Source organism: Oikopleura dioica, chromosome 1 (assembly GCF_907165135.1).
Source record: "Oikopleura dioica chromosome 1, OKI2018_I68_1.0, whole genome shotgun sequence".
NCBI lineage: Eukaryota > Metazoa > Chordata > Appendicularia > Copelata > Oikopleuridae > Oikopleura > Oikopleura dioica.
Genome location: NC_137291.1, coordinates 10,351,789 through 10,365,607, shown reverse-complemented (window position 1 = coordinate 10,365,607; position 13,819 = coordinate 10,351,789). Strand labels below are relative to the sequence as shown.

Below are 13,819 nucleotides of genomic sequence, written 5' to 3'. Positions count from 1 at the left end.
GCTGAATATTGAACCAAACTTCAGGATTTACATATGTCATCAAAACATGCAAAAAATGTTCAACTCCAATTATCAAATTTGGACCCTACTGGTAGTTGAACGCCGCCGCGTATTTTACTGCATGAAATTCCAAAAAAAGGATTTCAAAAATGTGTTACCTCTGGTTTGACAAGGAGTTAATTAATTAACAAGTCCAGAATATCGCCTTCAAGAATGCCGATGGTTGAAAAAATAAAGTTCACCTGCGTACCACGTTTATTTTTACAACTTTCTTCCTTGCTATCAACAATTCAAACGTTCTGAGTCGTCAGATAAAAGTTCAGGCAAAACTCAGAAAGAAAGGCAGTGGGCTTTTATAGATTTTATTTTTTTGTCTTCAATTAACGCTATCAAACAACGCTTGCACAGACTCACATCGTTAAACGAGAGGATGAGAGATAGAGAAAGAACAGCCTTTGAAATTTCCCCAGAGTGCTCTATCCCTAAGAAACAATTTCCCGCGCGCATCATAAAATTACGTCACCCGGTTCCACCACAAAACCTTTTCAGTTGGGCAACATTCCATGAAGCTAAAGAAGGAAAACTGTTTCAAGTATAGCAGAGCATCTGAGAAATTTGAAAGAGGTTCACTACAGGGGCAGAACGTTGGTCAAAGCTCAAAAAACAATACTGACATGGGCGAATAGAAACAGGGACGGTTAAGTGCTCGTGATAACGATGAAAAATAATTAATTGAGCGAAAATAACCCTTCCCAAGCTTCCAAGAGACTCTCGGAATACTCCACCAAGTCAATAAGGTAAAAAAGTTAACGGAAAGAAAGAATTATCAAATTGCCCCCGACTCGATCTGGGATCAGGTCGGCTTCCACAGGGCCAAATCATTTCATAAATTCGCACGGAAATGCTCTTTGTGAAACGATTAAAAAAAGCAGTAGATATTATTTGAGAGTATTTACAAAGAAAACGGTAAATGGTAAAGAGGAAATTAAGGAGGAAAGAAAAAGCATAAGCTTGATTTTGAGTTTTTCAGTGGGAGCTCTCTTCGTTGATTGCAAAATAATATGGTATGGTTTCGTTAAAATTTCAGCCTAGAATCTCGGCAACCAGACAAGGAAAAAGGGCTCAAAGTGAACTTTCAGGTGCACAAACAAGTGTGAATAGATATTGAAAAGTATGAAACGGGTTTTTTCGGTTTTTTTGTTGATAGTTACAAGATCAAGAAATTTTGACAAAATGGAAAATGGGGGGAGCTGACAATAAATGATTATTTTTTTGTTTGTTAGGGAGTCAGCAGTTTGGTTGTTCTGTTATCCGGATAGTAGGTTTAGGAGGCATCAGAAGTGTGATGATAAGTGGGGGAGACGGATAGAGTGGCGTTGATGATAAGAAAAAAAGACATCTAATGACTCTTAGCTGTGTGACGGTTTGCGGCGACTTGAGAAAGACGCGCAGGATCAATTGCTACGAATACTTGATTTTTGTACAGCAATCGAGTTGATCTTACCTTCTACAGTAAGTTACATGGGCGTTTTTCTTTGAACGGGTTCATGGATGCAGGTATACCGACTACGAGGGGGTCTTCACGTTGATTCTGTTCCGTGTAAGCCTTCAGCTCCTGAACTGCTTGCGAGACCTAAAGCAATAATAAAAACTGATTGATTCATCCGTTCAGATTCTTCGTTATGAAATTTTGTATAACGAGAAGAATGCAATCGATGCTTTTACTAACAGGAATAATTGCCTGTTATTATTCAAATCACAGGCTATTATTAAAAGCTTAAAGTATGTGATACTATAAGTATAAGATACTTATTATTAAACGTAGTTTACTTACTAAGATTCTCGACTTTTGAAGCTCAAACTTGAGCTGCTCCAGCTGTCCCCTCACATGGAGGAGAGTGTTTTGGTTTGTCCCGCTCATTCAAGGCTAAAATAGTCGAATAATTTCGCGTTGGCAACAAGTTTACAGTTCAATTACAGTGTCAGATTGCTCGTTGATGGCCGGCCGCGGGGGATTGAATTCAGCTCGGACCGGCTGTAAGGGCCCTTTGAGCAACCGTGGGCCACCTTGGGGAGACTCTCCCAATCTAAATACAGAAAAACACAGATAAGTAATGAAACAAGCTTCGAAAAGGTTTAGAAAAGTAAGAAAATGTTGTGATATAAAAATAGAAACAAAAGTTTGAACAGGCACTGCTTGAAGGAATGCTAAAAATTTTCCGAAGGAATTAAAGAAGGATCAAGTCACAATGGAATGTGTTTCAGTATCTCTTGATTCGGAGAGCTCGAGTTCGGTAATTGTCTGAGCAGTTGCCTGCGACTCATTGAGGGTTGCTTGGTTGCGCATGGTCGATTGGGAACGACTTGACATCATGGAGGAGGCAATGATTGATATTGCCGAGAACTCGTCCATCCCGTTAAGTTCTTCTTGGTATATTTGATCGACGTACTCGCCTGAATATGAAATCAATAGAGCGATATATTTAAAAATATTATATAATCATATGATCTTTTTTCAATCAGTCAGAGTCAGAATAATTAGCGATAATTTCCAGCTTTCTCAAAGATAATCTTCCCGATTTACGTAAAATAATCGAGAACATAGAATCAAAAGATTCGTCTGAGATACATTTTCAAAACGAGTGCCATTTAAATTAAAAATGATAACAAGCCACAAGGCCATGAATGCAAATAGCCAATTGGAGCTACTCCGTTTTGGAACGCTACCAAAACTGAGAGACAGCTTACCCATTATGTTTTCAGCTTCAATGAATACATCGTCGACGAGTTTGGTCAGCACATTTTCCGCAATCGAATTCACAAGAAGAGCTTCTTTCGATCGCTCGAGCTGGAGTTCTGACGGCTTTTGAATGAATGGTCTTTAATTTCAGTTCGATACAGTGCTACAAAACTCGGAACTGTGAGTAGATGTCATCATGAATAACGATTCTCGAACTATCCCTGGTTACTGCTGATTCCAAAAGGGTGACGTCGAACATTGGAGGGGTTTGTTTATAGCTCTAAGAAAGAAAATTAGAATAAAAACACCTAAGAAAGGAAGTAAAACTAACAAATATACACAAATAACTTAATTAGGGTGAATTTTAGATCGAATTAATAAAACGTCATGAATATGTAACTGTCCCGTCATCAGAAAGAGCTACTTTACAACCCTACTCTCGCGCCTTTAACAATTGACTGATCCGAAGTTCTTGTTATAGAACCCACTGTACAAGACTCTAAGTGCGTCTCCTGCAAAATATATGCTCATTTGCAATGGGTCAAGAAATTACATGAGGGCGAGGAATAATTCATTCCCGCCGCATTAACTGCCAGGACTAACAAAGAACACTGCCCAAAGCTACCTTGGATTGTGTTGGCCGAGGAAGAAGGTCTTCTTCATACTGCTGATTTGTCCTCGATGCTGACTGTAACTCCGGACCATCGTTGTAAAGATTCGACAAACGAATTCGTATTTCGCGATCTTCGCGTTCTATTCGATCTAATTCCGCATTGAATTCGCCCCATTTCGCCTCGCTTTCTTTCGTTCCCAAATCTCTCTTCTCTTCGTTGTCTTCGATGATATAACTCGTTCTCGGGGGTAAATTGTCTTCTGAAAATAGTTTTGAATATTCTTTTAAATGAGTCGTGGGATCAAAGTTTATACAACATCAAGCTTTGCGCGGTAGGCTGCCGTAATTGAACCTTTTTAATCGATAAATAACGATTTTTCTTCTTTTTGCAAAAAAGAGAGCAGGGTGGGGAATGTCTTAAGAAAATTCAACGGCACCGGCACGGCACGGCACACCGAAAATTCCTGTGCCGCGGCACGGCACGGCACGGCAAAAAATAAAAGAACGCGTGCCGGGACACGGCACAGCACGGCACGGCACAGTTTTTTCCGTTTTTTTCTCGTAAAAAACACTATATTTGAATATAATTTTATTTAATAAATTCGTCTGCAACGTAGGTATCGGCCGAGAAATTTCGTGAAAAATTATTTTCGAAAAATTTTGATTTTTTTTTTTGAAAACTGAATAAAAACCATAATTTGAATTAAAACCCTGATAAATTGTATTTAAACAGTTAATGGGGGTGGGTGGGGTTTGGGAAGTAACTGAAATTGATCACCTCAGAGTTCCCTGCTATTGTCAAGCCCCTTAAATTTAAAAATCAAGGAACGGGGCTGAAACGGCCCGAAGGGCCGTCAAGCCCCTTAAATTTAAAAATCAAGGAACGGGGCTGAAACGGCCCGAAGGGCCGTCAAGCCCCTTAAATTTAAAAATCAAGGAACGGGGCTGAAACGGCCCGAAGGGCCGTCAAGCCCCTTAAATTTAAAAATCAAGGAACGGGGCTGAAACGGCCCGAAGGGCCGTCAAGCCCTTAAATTTAAAAATCAAGGAACGGGGCTGAAACGGCCCGAAGGGCCGTCAAGCCCTTAAATTTAAAAATCAAGGAACGGGGCTGAAACGGCCCGAAGGGCCGTCAAGCCCTTAAATTTAAAAATCAAGGAACGGGGCTGAAACGGCCCGAAGGGCCGTCAAGCCCTTAAATTTAAAAATCAAGGAACGGGGCTGAAACGGCCCGAAGGGCCGTCAAGCCCCTTAAATTTAAAAATCAAGGAACGGGGCTGAAACGGCCCGAAGGGCCGTCAAGCCCCTTAAATTTAAAAATCAAGGAACGGGGCTGAAACGGCCCGAAGGGCCGTCAAGCCCCTTAAATTTAAAAATCAAGGAACGGGGCTGAAACGGCCCGAAGGGCCGTCAAGCCCCTTAAATTTAAAAATCAAGGAACGGGGCTGAAACGGCCCGAAGGGCCGTCAAGCCCTTAAATTTAAAAATCAAGGAACGGGGCTGAAACGGCCCGAAGGGCCGTCAAGCCCCTTAAATTTAAAAATCAAGGAACGGGGCTGAAACGGCCCGAAGGGCCGTCAAGCCCCTTAAATTTAAAAATCAAGGAACGGGGCTGAAACGGCCCGAAGGGCCGTCAAGCCCTTAAATTTAAAAATCAAGGAACGGGGCTGAAACGGCCCGAAGGACCGTCAAGCCCCTTAAATTTAAAAATCAAGGAACGGGGCTGAAACGGCCCGAAGGGCCGTCAAGCCCCTTATATTTAAAAATCAAGGAACGGGGCTGAAACGGCCCGAAGGGCCGTCAAGCCCTTAAATTTAAAAATCAAGGAACGGGGCTGAAACGGCCCGAAGGGCCGTCAAGCCCCTTAAATTTAAAAATCAAGGAACGGGGCTGAAACGGCCCAAAGGGCCGTCAAGCCCCTTAAATTTAAAAATCAAGGAACGGGGCTGAAACGGCCCGAAGGGCCGTCAAGCCCTTAAATTTAAAAATCAAGGAACGGGGCTGAAACGGCCCGAAATGCCGTCAAGCCCCTTAAATTTAAAAATCAAGGAACGGGGCTGAAACGGCCCGAAGGGCCGTCAAGCCCCTTAAATTTAAAATCAAGGAACGGGGCTGAAACGGCCCGAAGGGCCGTCAAGCCCCTTAAATTTAAAAATCAAGGAACGGGGCTGAAACGGCCCGAAGGGCCGTCAAGCCCCTTAAATTTAAAAATCAAGGAACGGGGCTGAAACGGCCCGAAGGGCCGTCAAGCCCCTTAAATTTAAAAATCAAGGAACGGGGCTGAAACGGCCCGAAGGGCCGTCAAGCCCCTTAAATTTAAAAATCAAGGAACGGGGCTGAAACGGCCCAAAGGGCCGTCAAGCCCCTTAAATTTAAAAATCAAGGAACGGGGCTGAAACGGCCCGAAGGGCCGTCAAGCCCCTTAAATTTAAAAATCAAGGAACGGGGCTGAAACGGCCCGAAATGCCGTCAAGCCCCTTAAATTTAAAAATCAAGGAACGGGGCTGAAACGGCCCGAAGGGCCGTCAAGCCCCTTAAATTTAAAAATCAAGGAACGGGGCTGAAACGGCCCGAAGGGCCGTCAAGCCCCTTAAATTTAAAAATCAAGGAACGGGGCTGAAACGGCCCGAAATGCCGTCAAGCCCCTTAAATTTAAAAATCAAGGAACGGGGCTCCGCCTTACCCTAACCCCAGTGCCGCGGCACCGTGCCGTGTCCAAACTGAAATTCACTGAATGGAGCGGCACGGCACGGCACGTGCCGTGCCGTATCCGTGCCGCAGTGCCGTGCCGTGCCGTAGACCTTTCCCCACCCTGAAAGAGAGAGTGCTGGCACGCGCTTGGCAAGATACACATACACACAGCCCATGTTTTCGCACGCAGTATTAGCGGTTGATTCTTTAAAAATGAAGCAATTAAAAATTAAAGTTTAATTGGCTGTTTTTGAACTTAATTAGCCAAAAAGCAACCAAATGGACCTCTACAACAAATATGCCAAGCATGTGTTTCTTTTGAAGAAATTTCTCTTGTTTTCAAGTATTCTACGAGGTCGTTAAAATGGTCGATACGTGCTGGAATCAGAAGTTGTAAGTATTTGGCGGATATTTAGAGGGATATAAAAACCGAGCAGACATAAAATAAGCGATCCTATCACGTCGCGCTCGGGGTGAAATCAGTAACGAGAATCGCTCCGCCAAATCTCAAAATCTGAAGCTATTTATTTGCCATTATTTACTGTCTGGAATCATTTTGTTCTACTTGATTGACTTATAAAAAATTTTAATGCAAGCCATCTAAGAAGAATTACGGTGACGATAAGATATTCTTATCAACTATGAATACTTATAACGAATAGTACCGTCAGTAATTACTGGGGATATCGTTATTATCAAGAAACATAATTCATGTTGAATAGATTCATTGTTCAAAAAATACTACCCACTTTTCAAATCAATCAAAAGATACAAATTACCATGTCGATTAAATTAGAAATTACAATAAAAATCGTTAAAAAATTTTCTCTCGGATTCTAATATTTGCGCTCGGAAAAATAAAGCGCTCCTCCCATTCAAACAGCGTGGTAATGTGCGTCATAACGGTAGGATATTGTCTTACTACTGTCGGGGGCTCTTTTGTTCTTTCAATTTCCCTTTTTTAAGTTTTTTCTCGTGTTATTTGATTCCCGAAAAAAGAAAGACTCACCGGTCGATTTTCTAAGACCTGGGGCGTTGACCGAAAACTGTTGGCCGCGAGGCGGATTTATCGGTGCCACAGGGGCGACCGCACTTTCGCTTCTTGCATCGCGCGTATTGATTGGCCGACGGGTGGGTGCATCCTCCTCCATTGGCTGCGAAGAGAAGGAATCAATTTCGACGAGGCGAGCCGACGACGACAGTAGTATAGGTATGCACGGGGTTTTGCTAATTTTTCTCGTACCCCATTGGCTGAGCGCCTTTTGCGCGGTTCGTTTGAAAATTAGACTTCCTTTTGCATACCTATGCAGATTTAAAATGATATTGAGTCATTTTGACAGGTGAGCCATCAGATGATTGATGACTTGCTGAATAAGTAATCAGCAGACGACTTTGTCCAGAAATGAGGAAAAAGGAAAAAGCTCCTTTCCCCTCGAGCGACAAAAGCCGACTGAGGAGCAGAACCGGAAAAAGTCTTTGCTCCACACCGCCACCACCAAACACCCACGCACCTCTAGCACCACTAATGCTGCCGATCTTGCGCTTTTCCAGGTTTGAAATCAATAATCGATTTTGTTTTCAATCGATTTTTAGCATCCAAGGGAAGATATGAAGAAGAAATCTTTGCTCTGCTCTACTGTATAAAAACGACAAAAAATAAAAAGAATTTTAAAATCTTGACTAGAATTGAATAAAATAAAAGTAGAGTTTAGCTGTCACGAGTACAAGTATTGTTACTGCTTATTGTTTTGAGTCAGATTTTAAGTTTTATTTTATTTTATTTAAACAGATCAGAAATTTCTAAGTTATGGTTTTTGCAGGCGGCAGGAGTTTTATCGTCTTCTTTTCAGTGATGGCTACAAGATTTTGTAAAATTATAGAATCATTTTGAAGAAAAAGATAATTCTTAAGAATCTACCGTTTTGTTCTCAGGATTTGTTTGTGGGAGTTGCTCAACTTGTGATTAAATATCTTGCCGGCGAATAAGTTGTCTTGTAAGGTAAATCGACCGAGAATCTGTTCTGAAAAAGAATGTGTAAGTTTGCTGTTAGAAAGCCTACGAAGCAAAAAAGAAAATTAGGAGAAAAACTCATGTCAGAGAAAATTGGATGAATGATAAATTTGAAAAAAGAGCTCAGATGGTGGCGCTATTGTGCTGCAAGTTTCCATTTTGCTTTCAGCTGGCATGTATATAAATTACGAGAAATATTTGTTGAACCAGAGATTTTAAAAATGTAACTTTTTACAGTTTGGGAAGCTTCTAAGTCTGTTATTAGTAATAAAAAACGGAGTTGACGCCTTTCCAAACTGTAAAATAGTGCAATCAACGACGAGAGAATAGTGTGTTTATATATGTTAACATTTTACTCTGCTTCTGTAGTTTAAGAATTTTGTTTTCTTAGGTTACAGAGCAGGATGAAATTTTGGCGTTGAAAACTACAAGTGATATTTTTACAGAGAAATAAGTAGCGTGACAGTGTCAATTTTTATCTTGAGAAAAAAGAATTGAGAGAGTACGCTATCTTGTCCCTCTGTATTTTCATTCTACGCTTATCGATGGTTTTACTGTTCACCTTCAGCAATATTATTTTAAGTTGAAGAAAGAGTTTGACCATTGATTTGTTAGTGGATCATTCGACCATTCGGGTAAATTGGGTAACTTTGCTTTTATGAGCTAATTTGAAAAATAAATGCTGATAAGAGCGGGTACCTTTTATTCACCTTATGGTACATTCGACAAAAATTATTTACACAGTAAAGTTCTATTAAAAATATATGAGTATCTGATAGAATTATACTGTGTTTAAAAATATTTGTTACATTCGACTGATTTGATAGAATCAATGCGGGAGTTACTGTTTAAAATAAAAATTATCGCTTAGACAGTGATCACGGTTGATATCATCAAAATTTTGACATTCGACAGTTCTAGAACAACTTTTGTTTACAAATTCTTCAAAAAAATAAAAAAATTTTTTATTTGTGTTTTTAAATTAATCTTGTGTTGGATCTTTTCTAGAATGTTTTTAAGGATCACATGTTGTCAAGTCAAATTGAAAAAAAGGAGTCAGTTCTCAAATTTGCATCCTAGGGGTAACGCAAATTTTGAAGAAAAATGCACAAGGTAAGATGCATGAATTTCTCTCAAAATTTTTATCTTTTTAAAGCTCTCGTCTGTCTTCAAAAAGAAGGAAAGGCCTACGTTGGGAGACTGGGCTCCTGCTTATGAGGATCTGTTGAACCTCACCTGCATGACGGTGGCAACGGGTATGTTTTTATATAAAAGACTAGTAATTATAAATCGATATTTTATTGTTTTAATTGAATAAAAAATAATCAAAAATTATTAAGATACGTCTTATCAGCTGGATCAGACGTTCAACGGCGCTTGGGATCCTAACTCTCAGGATTCTACTGTCGACGAATCGTCGTTCTTCTTTCAAGAACGTCCGTTTGCAAATCCCGAAGGCGGTTGGGATGTTCCTCCAGAGGGACACAAGGAAATTGTTTAAAAACAAATTTATTCTAGAAACTTATTCTAGAAAAAAATTGAAAAACAATTTTAAAAGGATTCGGATCTCGCTCGACGACGCAAGGCTCCGAAAATCGCGAATCTGGACATTCCCGCGGCGAATGCAAACGTCGACGAGATTCCAGTTCCGATGGCTGCGCCACTTCCCCCAACTGTTGGTCCAGCTGCTGGCTTCAACCAATGGCCAGGAACAACACCAACACCGCTAGGAGCTCCTTACGTTGCTAGCCCTTATGCTGGAATTTCCGTCCAGCCTCAGGTTTTCAGCTTCCCTCCGATGCTGAACCGCCCCCACGTCTTCGTCCCTGGAGCTCCAATTGGAACTCCTCTTCCGCCGAGTCCTTTTACAGGACTCCACCCGGAGCATACTTGTGGTGCGAGATTGTACCAACACCCAAGCTGTATTACCCCAAATCCAGCTTATCCTCTCCCCGCTATGCCTCCAAGCATGGGCGGAAGTGGTCAATTCTACCGATTCGGCCCAAACCTGGAGTGCCAAATCGGGTAAGTGAATATTTTTTGTTTTTTCAATTAAATAAAAATTCAAGGTACACCCAGGCCCTCTTCAACGCTCCTAAAGTCGACGAAGGAGCTCATCCTCGGCAAGTCCAGAACTACTTGCGCGAGCAGCGAGAGGCTCGAAGAATCGGGTCGACGGATGCCTTGGACACCGTTGGTCTCGAGGAGCCTGCTCCATCTACCAGCCGCAAACGACCTGGTCAGCCCGTCGCTGGTCCTCCTTTGCGACGAAAGAAGGAGCCCATCGCGCAATCCTACGGAGTGGTCTGGATTTCTGGCCGCCCTGTCAACGTCGTCAACTGTGGCAAGAAGACGATTAAATTTGCCAAAGACGATGAGGTCTTCGTCGGCTATGGCAACACCCTCCACAGGATTCCAACCAAGAATCCAGGGGTATTAATTACCCAACCGATGCTCACCATGCCGGATCCAGGTAAGTTTTTTGTTTTAAAATGAAAAAATTTTTAAATAACATTTTCTAGTGCACAAGAACGGCAGCGATCCTTTTTCGGTGGCTAGAACGCGAATGCTAAACTATTTTCGCGAAAAAGGTGCGCAGCTCCAGGACTTTCAACGGGAGTTGTACTCCGGAGAGTATTCGGCGATCATCGATACGCCTCACGCCACCTTCTGCTTTGGTGACGCCCGACTCTGGAAAAAGAAGACTTTCTAATTCTCCCTTTGCAAAAAAGGATGTAAAAGACATTTTATCATCTGTTTTTTTCTAAAATAAATGTCTTTTAAAATTTAAAAAACAATTCTGTGTTTTAATTTTGGTGTGGTAGAGCAGGTTTTGGTTGTGTAGTAGTCGCGTCGCTTGTCTGGTTTGCAGTCTAGAAAAAAGTTGGCATGTAAATGGGGAGTGGTCGCCGGTGTTTTTTCATTTCGAGATTTGGGTTTTCGCTTGCTCAAGCCGGCATACTTACGTCATCAAGAGAAGGAATAAAATTTTAAGAGAAGAATTTACGAAAATATATTCTAGCAGATACAACTTTGACCCTGTTGAACTTGTTTGTTTTGAAAAAAACTCGTTTCTGAGAGACAAAGCGCTATTTGATAGAAAAATTGATTCAAGTTTACCGCTTCTCACGGCTTATAGTTATAGATATGAACGAGAATATCGGTTCTCAGAGCACCAACCTCGGGCCGGCTTCCGCTAGCGCCGATACTGTAGCGTCGAATTGGCAAAACCATCAGTTCGTTGTTCCAGCGCCACCGCAACAAGAACGTATTCGAGTGCAGCAGAGGTAATTATTATAAAAACAATGTTCTTCAAGTCAAAACGTCGATCTAGTTCGAAACCAACTTACACGACGATGTCTGTTGCTCCAAACGGCACCCATCCGACTCGCCGCCACCAGGTAAGAGAGAGATATGAAATCAACAAGGACACAAGGTAATTTTTTTGTAGAACGTCTGGGAGCAATGCAAGGCCTCGGTGCCTCGGTGCTTCAGCTACTCGATGGTTGTGTGCTTCGGGGCTTCGCTGGCGATAATCGCCCTCTTCCTAAGCATCAAGAACGGCTCCATCAGTTGCGAATTCGCTCCAACAACTCAATCGATTCCGGTTGACCTTGGGAACGGAGGTGTGAAGGAGGAGCCCGATCGCCACTACCGCCGCCGTCGTTTTGCTGGAAAGGGTAAGAACTAATTTTGTGGAAATTGTAATTAAAGCACTCGTTTAGTCAAGATGATCAGAAAGCGCCGCTCTGCCGATATCATCCCTTCTCAACAAGGTTCGCTAAACTTTTATGTATTAATGTATCTTTAATAATAAAGTATGATTAAAGTCGTGAGAATAAAATGATGGATATTTTCAAAGAGGATATAACTAATGAGATCATTTGTATGTTCTTTTGAATAAGTAAAATTTTTCAGACTTCCCGGACATTGCTGATTACAACGTCGTTGGCAAGGATTCGACTTCTTTTTGTAAGTAAAAAATCGATGAAAAAGATTAATCACTTTTTAAGCTAATGTGACCGAGGGAGAGATAGTCACTATCATCGACAAGCAGGAGGGGACAACAACCACGACCAAGACCACTGCCACGACGATGAAGACGACGACGACAACTACGGCTGCTGGCGAGGAGAAAGGTGATTTTCATTTTTTGAATGAAAATAACAAGTTTTCATAGCGGATTACGGCGGGGAGGATTGGAACGAATACTCTTACGATCTTGGCGACACTTTGTTCCCTGTTACAGGTATTGCGCTTTTGATGCTTGCCGTCTGCTTAATGTGTTTTTTCTTTGAAGCTTTGAAAGGTGATTCTTTATTAGAAAAAATTTTAATTAAGACTTACACTCTTATTTAGCAGCGCCAACAAAAACAACTCTCTCCACGCTCAACCGTGTTTCTGTTGGCCCTTTGCTGCAGAAAGAGTTTGACAATGGCCGGCTCAATCAAAAAGACTTCTTCAACGCTGACGGTTCGAGCAAGATGATCTCCAGCAAGATGCTTGCCGAGTATTATGAGCAAATACTCGAAATGGAGGCAGATGTCAATCGTAAGTTTTTTCTTAGGGAAAAAGAAAATAATTTCATTTTTAAGGAACTCTGGCCTGCTTGAAGAATGCGCGACGCGATGTGTAAAATCAATTTACTCTAGCGTGTGCCTGTGAGTGTATTTCGCTTTATACCTTTAGGTTTTTTACTATCTCTACTGTTAAACTTTCTTTCCTCGCTTATCGTATATCTAGCACACCTTTATCTTTCTTTATTTTCCACAATTATTTTTAGTGCTATCTATTTTTTCTCCTTTACCACCGACTTAGACTGTTAGGATATCTTATTGAAACATTGTTGAATCAAAATTATTTTTCTGTTTGCCAATTTACTTTTAGGTGTTTTAAAAAATACTCATTTGTAATTTGCATATATGAAAAATCAGTTAACTTTTCCCTTAAAAATACACCATCTTTAACACTGAAAAAAAAAGAGTTCGATTTTTTGTGCATACGCCTAATGGTGGCGCTATTCTCGCGCATTTATAAGTAATTAACTTTCAGAGAATGTCGGATTCAAACGACATCAAGGAGGCTTCCAAGAATCCTTCGGTTCGATCTCCTTCCGCTCAGAGAGCCCTTATCCCTTTCTCACCGAAGCAACAATCTCCTAAGATGTAAGTCTCTGTTTGATGATTTAATCGATTAATTTGTCATAAGCGTGCGACAAGGACTTGCCTTGGCGAAGAAGATTCACAAAGAATCGAAATTGATCGTCAAGACTGCCAAGCGTGTGCTCAACTTTGGACCACAGAAGGCTAAAAAACGCCAGCGTGAGCCTGACGAGGGAGAAGCGGAAGCAAGTGCTTCTAAGCGACCAAAAGGAGTGGCAAAACTTCGCACTTTAGCAAAAGGTAAATTTCATTTTCTCTTTAAAATCAATAAAAATGATTTTAGGCCTTGCAAGCGCCGATCCTCAATTCTCGTCCAATTTCTACTTTGGACCACTTCAAGCTCACGTGACATTGAGCCGCGCCGGGGCAACTCCTCGTGACTCTCCATTAGGTAATAATTCGACTTTGTGTCGTTTTATCTATATTTAATCTAGCAACCCCATTGCCAAAAACACCGATTCCGGGCGAGCAAGTGAATGCCGTTCAAAATTTCGCTGTGGTTGAGCCTCGAGACGCTCCTTTTAGCGGACAGCTTGGCGAAAGTTCGAATCGAATTCAGGAGATTTGCGAGAATACTCAGCAGAAACGATCTGAGCAGAGTG

At 41.6% G+C, this 13,819-nt stretch overlaps 2 protein-coding genes across 3 annotated transcripts in view; both read right to left on the bottom strand.

The window, feature by feature from the left end:
- Positions 1-1,506: 1,506 nt before the first annotated feature.
- LOC145705770 (guanine nucleotide-binding protein G(I)/G(S)/G(O) subunit gamma-7-like) lies at positions 1,507-2,120 on the bottom strand. Its single transcript, XM_081783259.1, has 3 exons — positions 1,979-2,120; positions 1,835-1,927; positions 1,507-1,633 (listed from the first exon to the last, which is right to left on the bottom strand). The coding sequence occupies exons 2-3, from the start codon at positions 1,919-1,921 to the stop codon at positions 1,508-1,510; spliced, it is 213 nt and encodes a 70-aa protein (XP_081639385.1). The 5' UTR covers positions 1,922-1,927; positions 1,979-2,120; the 3' UTR covers position 1,507.
- Positions 2,116-13,819, bottom strand: part of LOC145705660 (uncharacterized) — a 40,040-nt gene continuing 28,336 nt past the window's right edge. The window contains exons 6-10 of one of the 2 annotated variants that reach the window (XM_081783145.1): positions 7,054-7,244; positions 3,366-3,613; positions 2,964-3,020; positions 2,749-2,881; positions 2,116-2,454 (exon numbers count right to left, since the gene is read on the bottom strand). In XM_081783145.1, the coding sequence (XP_081639271.1) occupies positions 2,240-2,454; positions 2,749-2,881; positions 2,964-3,020; positions 3,366-3,613; positions 7,054-7,244 (844 nt within the window). In that variant the 3' untranslated portion in view covers positions 2,116-2,239. The remainder of the gene's footprint in view (positions 2,455-2,748; positions 2,882-2,963; positions 3,021-3,365; positions 3,614-7,053; positions 7,245-13,819) is intronic. The other variant, XM_081783153.1, reaches the window with a different exon arrangement.

Excerpts from the sequence above, each read along its gene's own strand:
- LOC145705770 (XM_081783259.1), bottom strand. The coding sequence starts at position 1,921 with ATGAGCGGGACAAACCAAAACACTCTCCTCCATGTGAGGGGACAGCTG. Across the intron at positions 1,634-1,834 it reads TTCAAAAGTCGAGAATCTTA|GTCTCGCAAGCAGTTCAGGA; the intron begins GTAAGTAAACTA and ends TTATTGCTTTAG.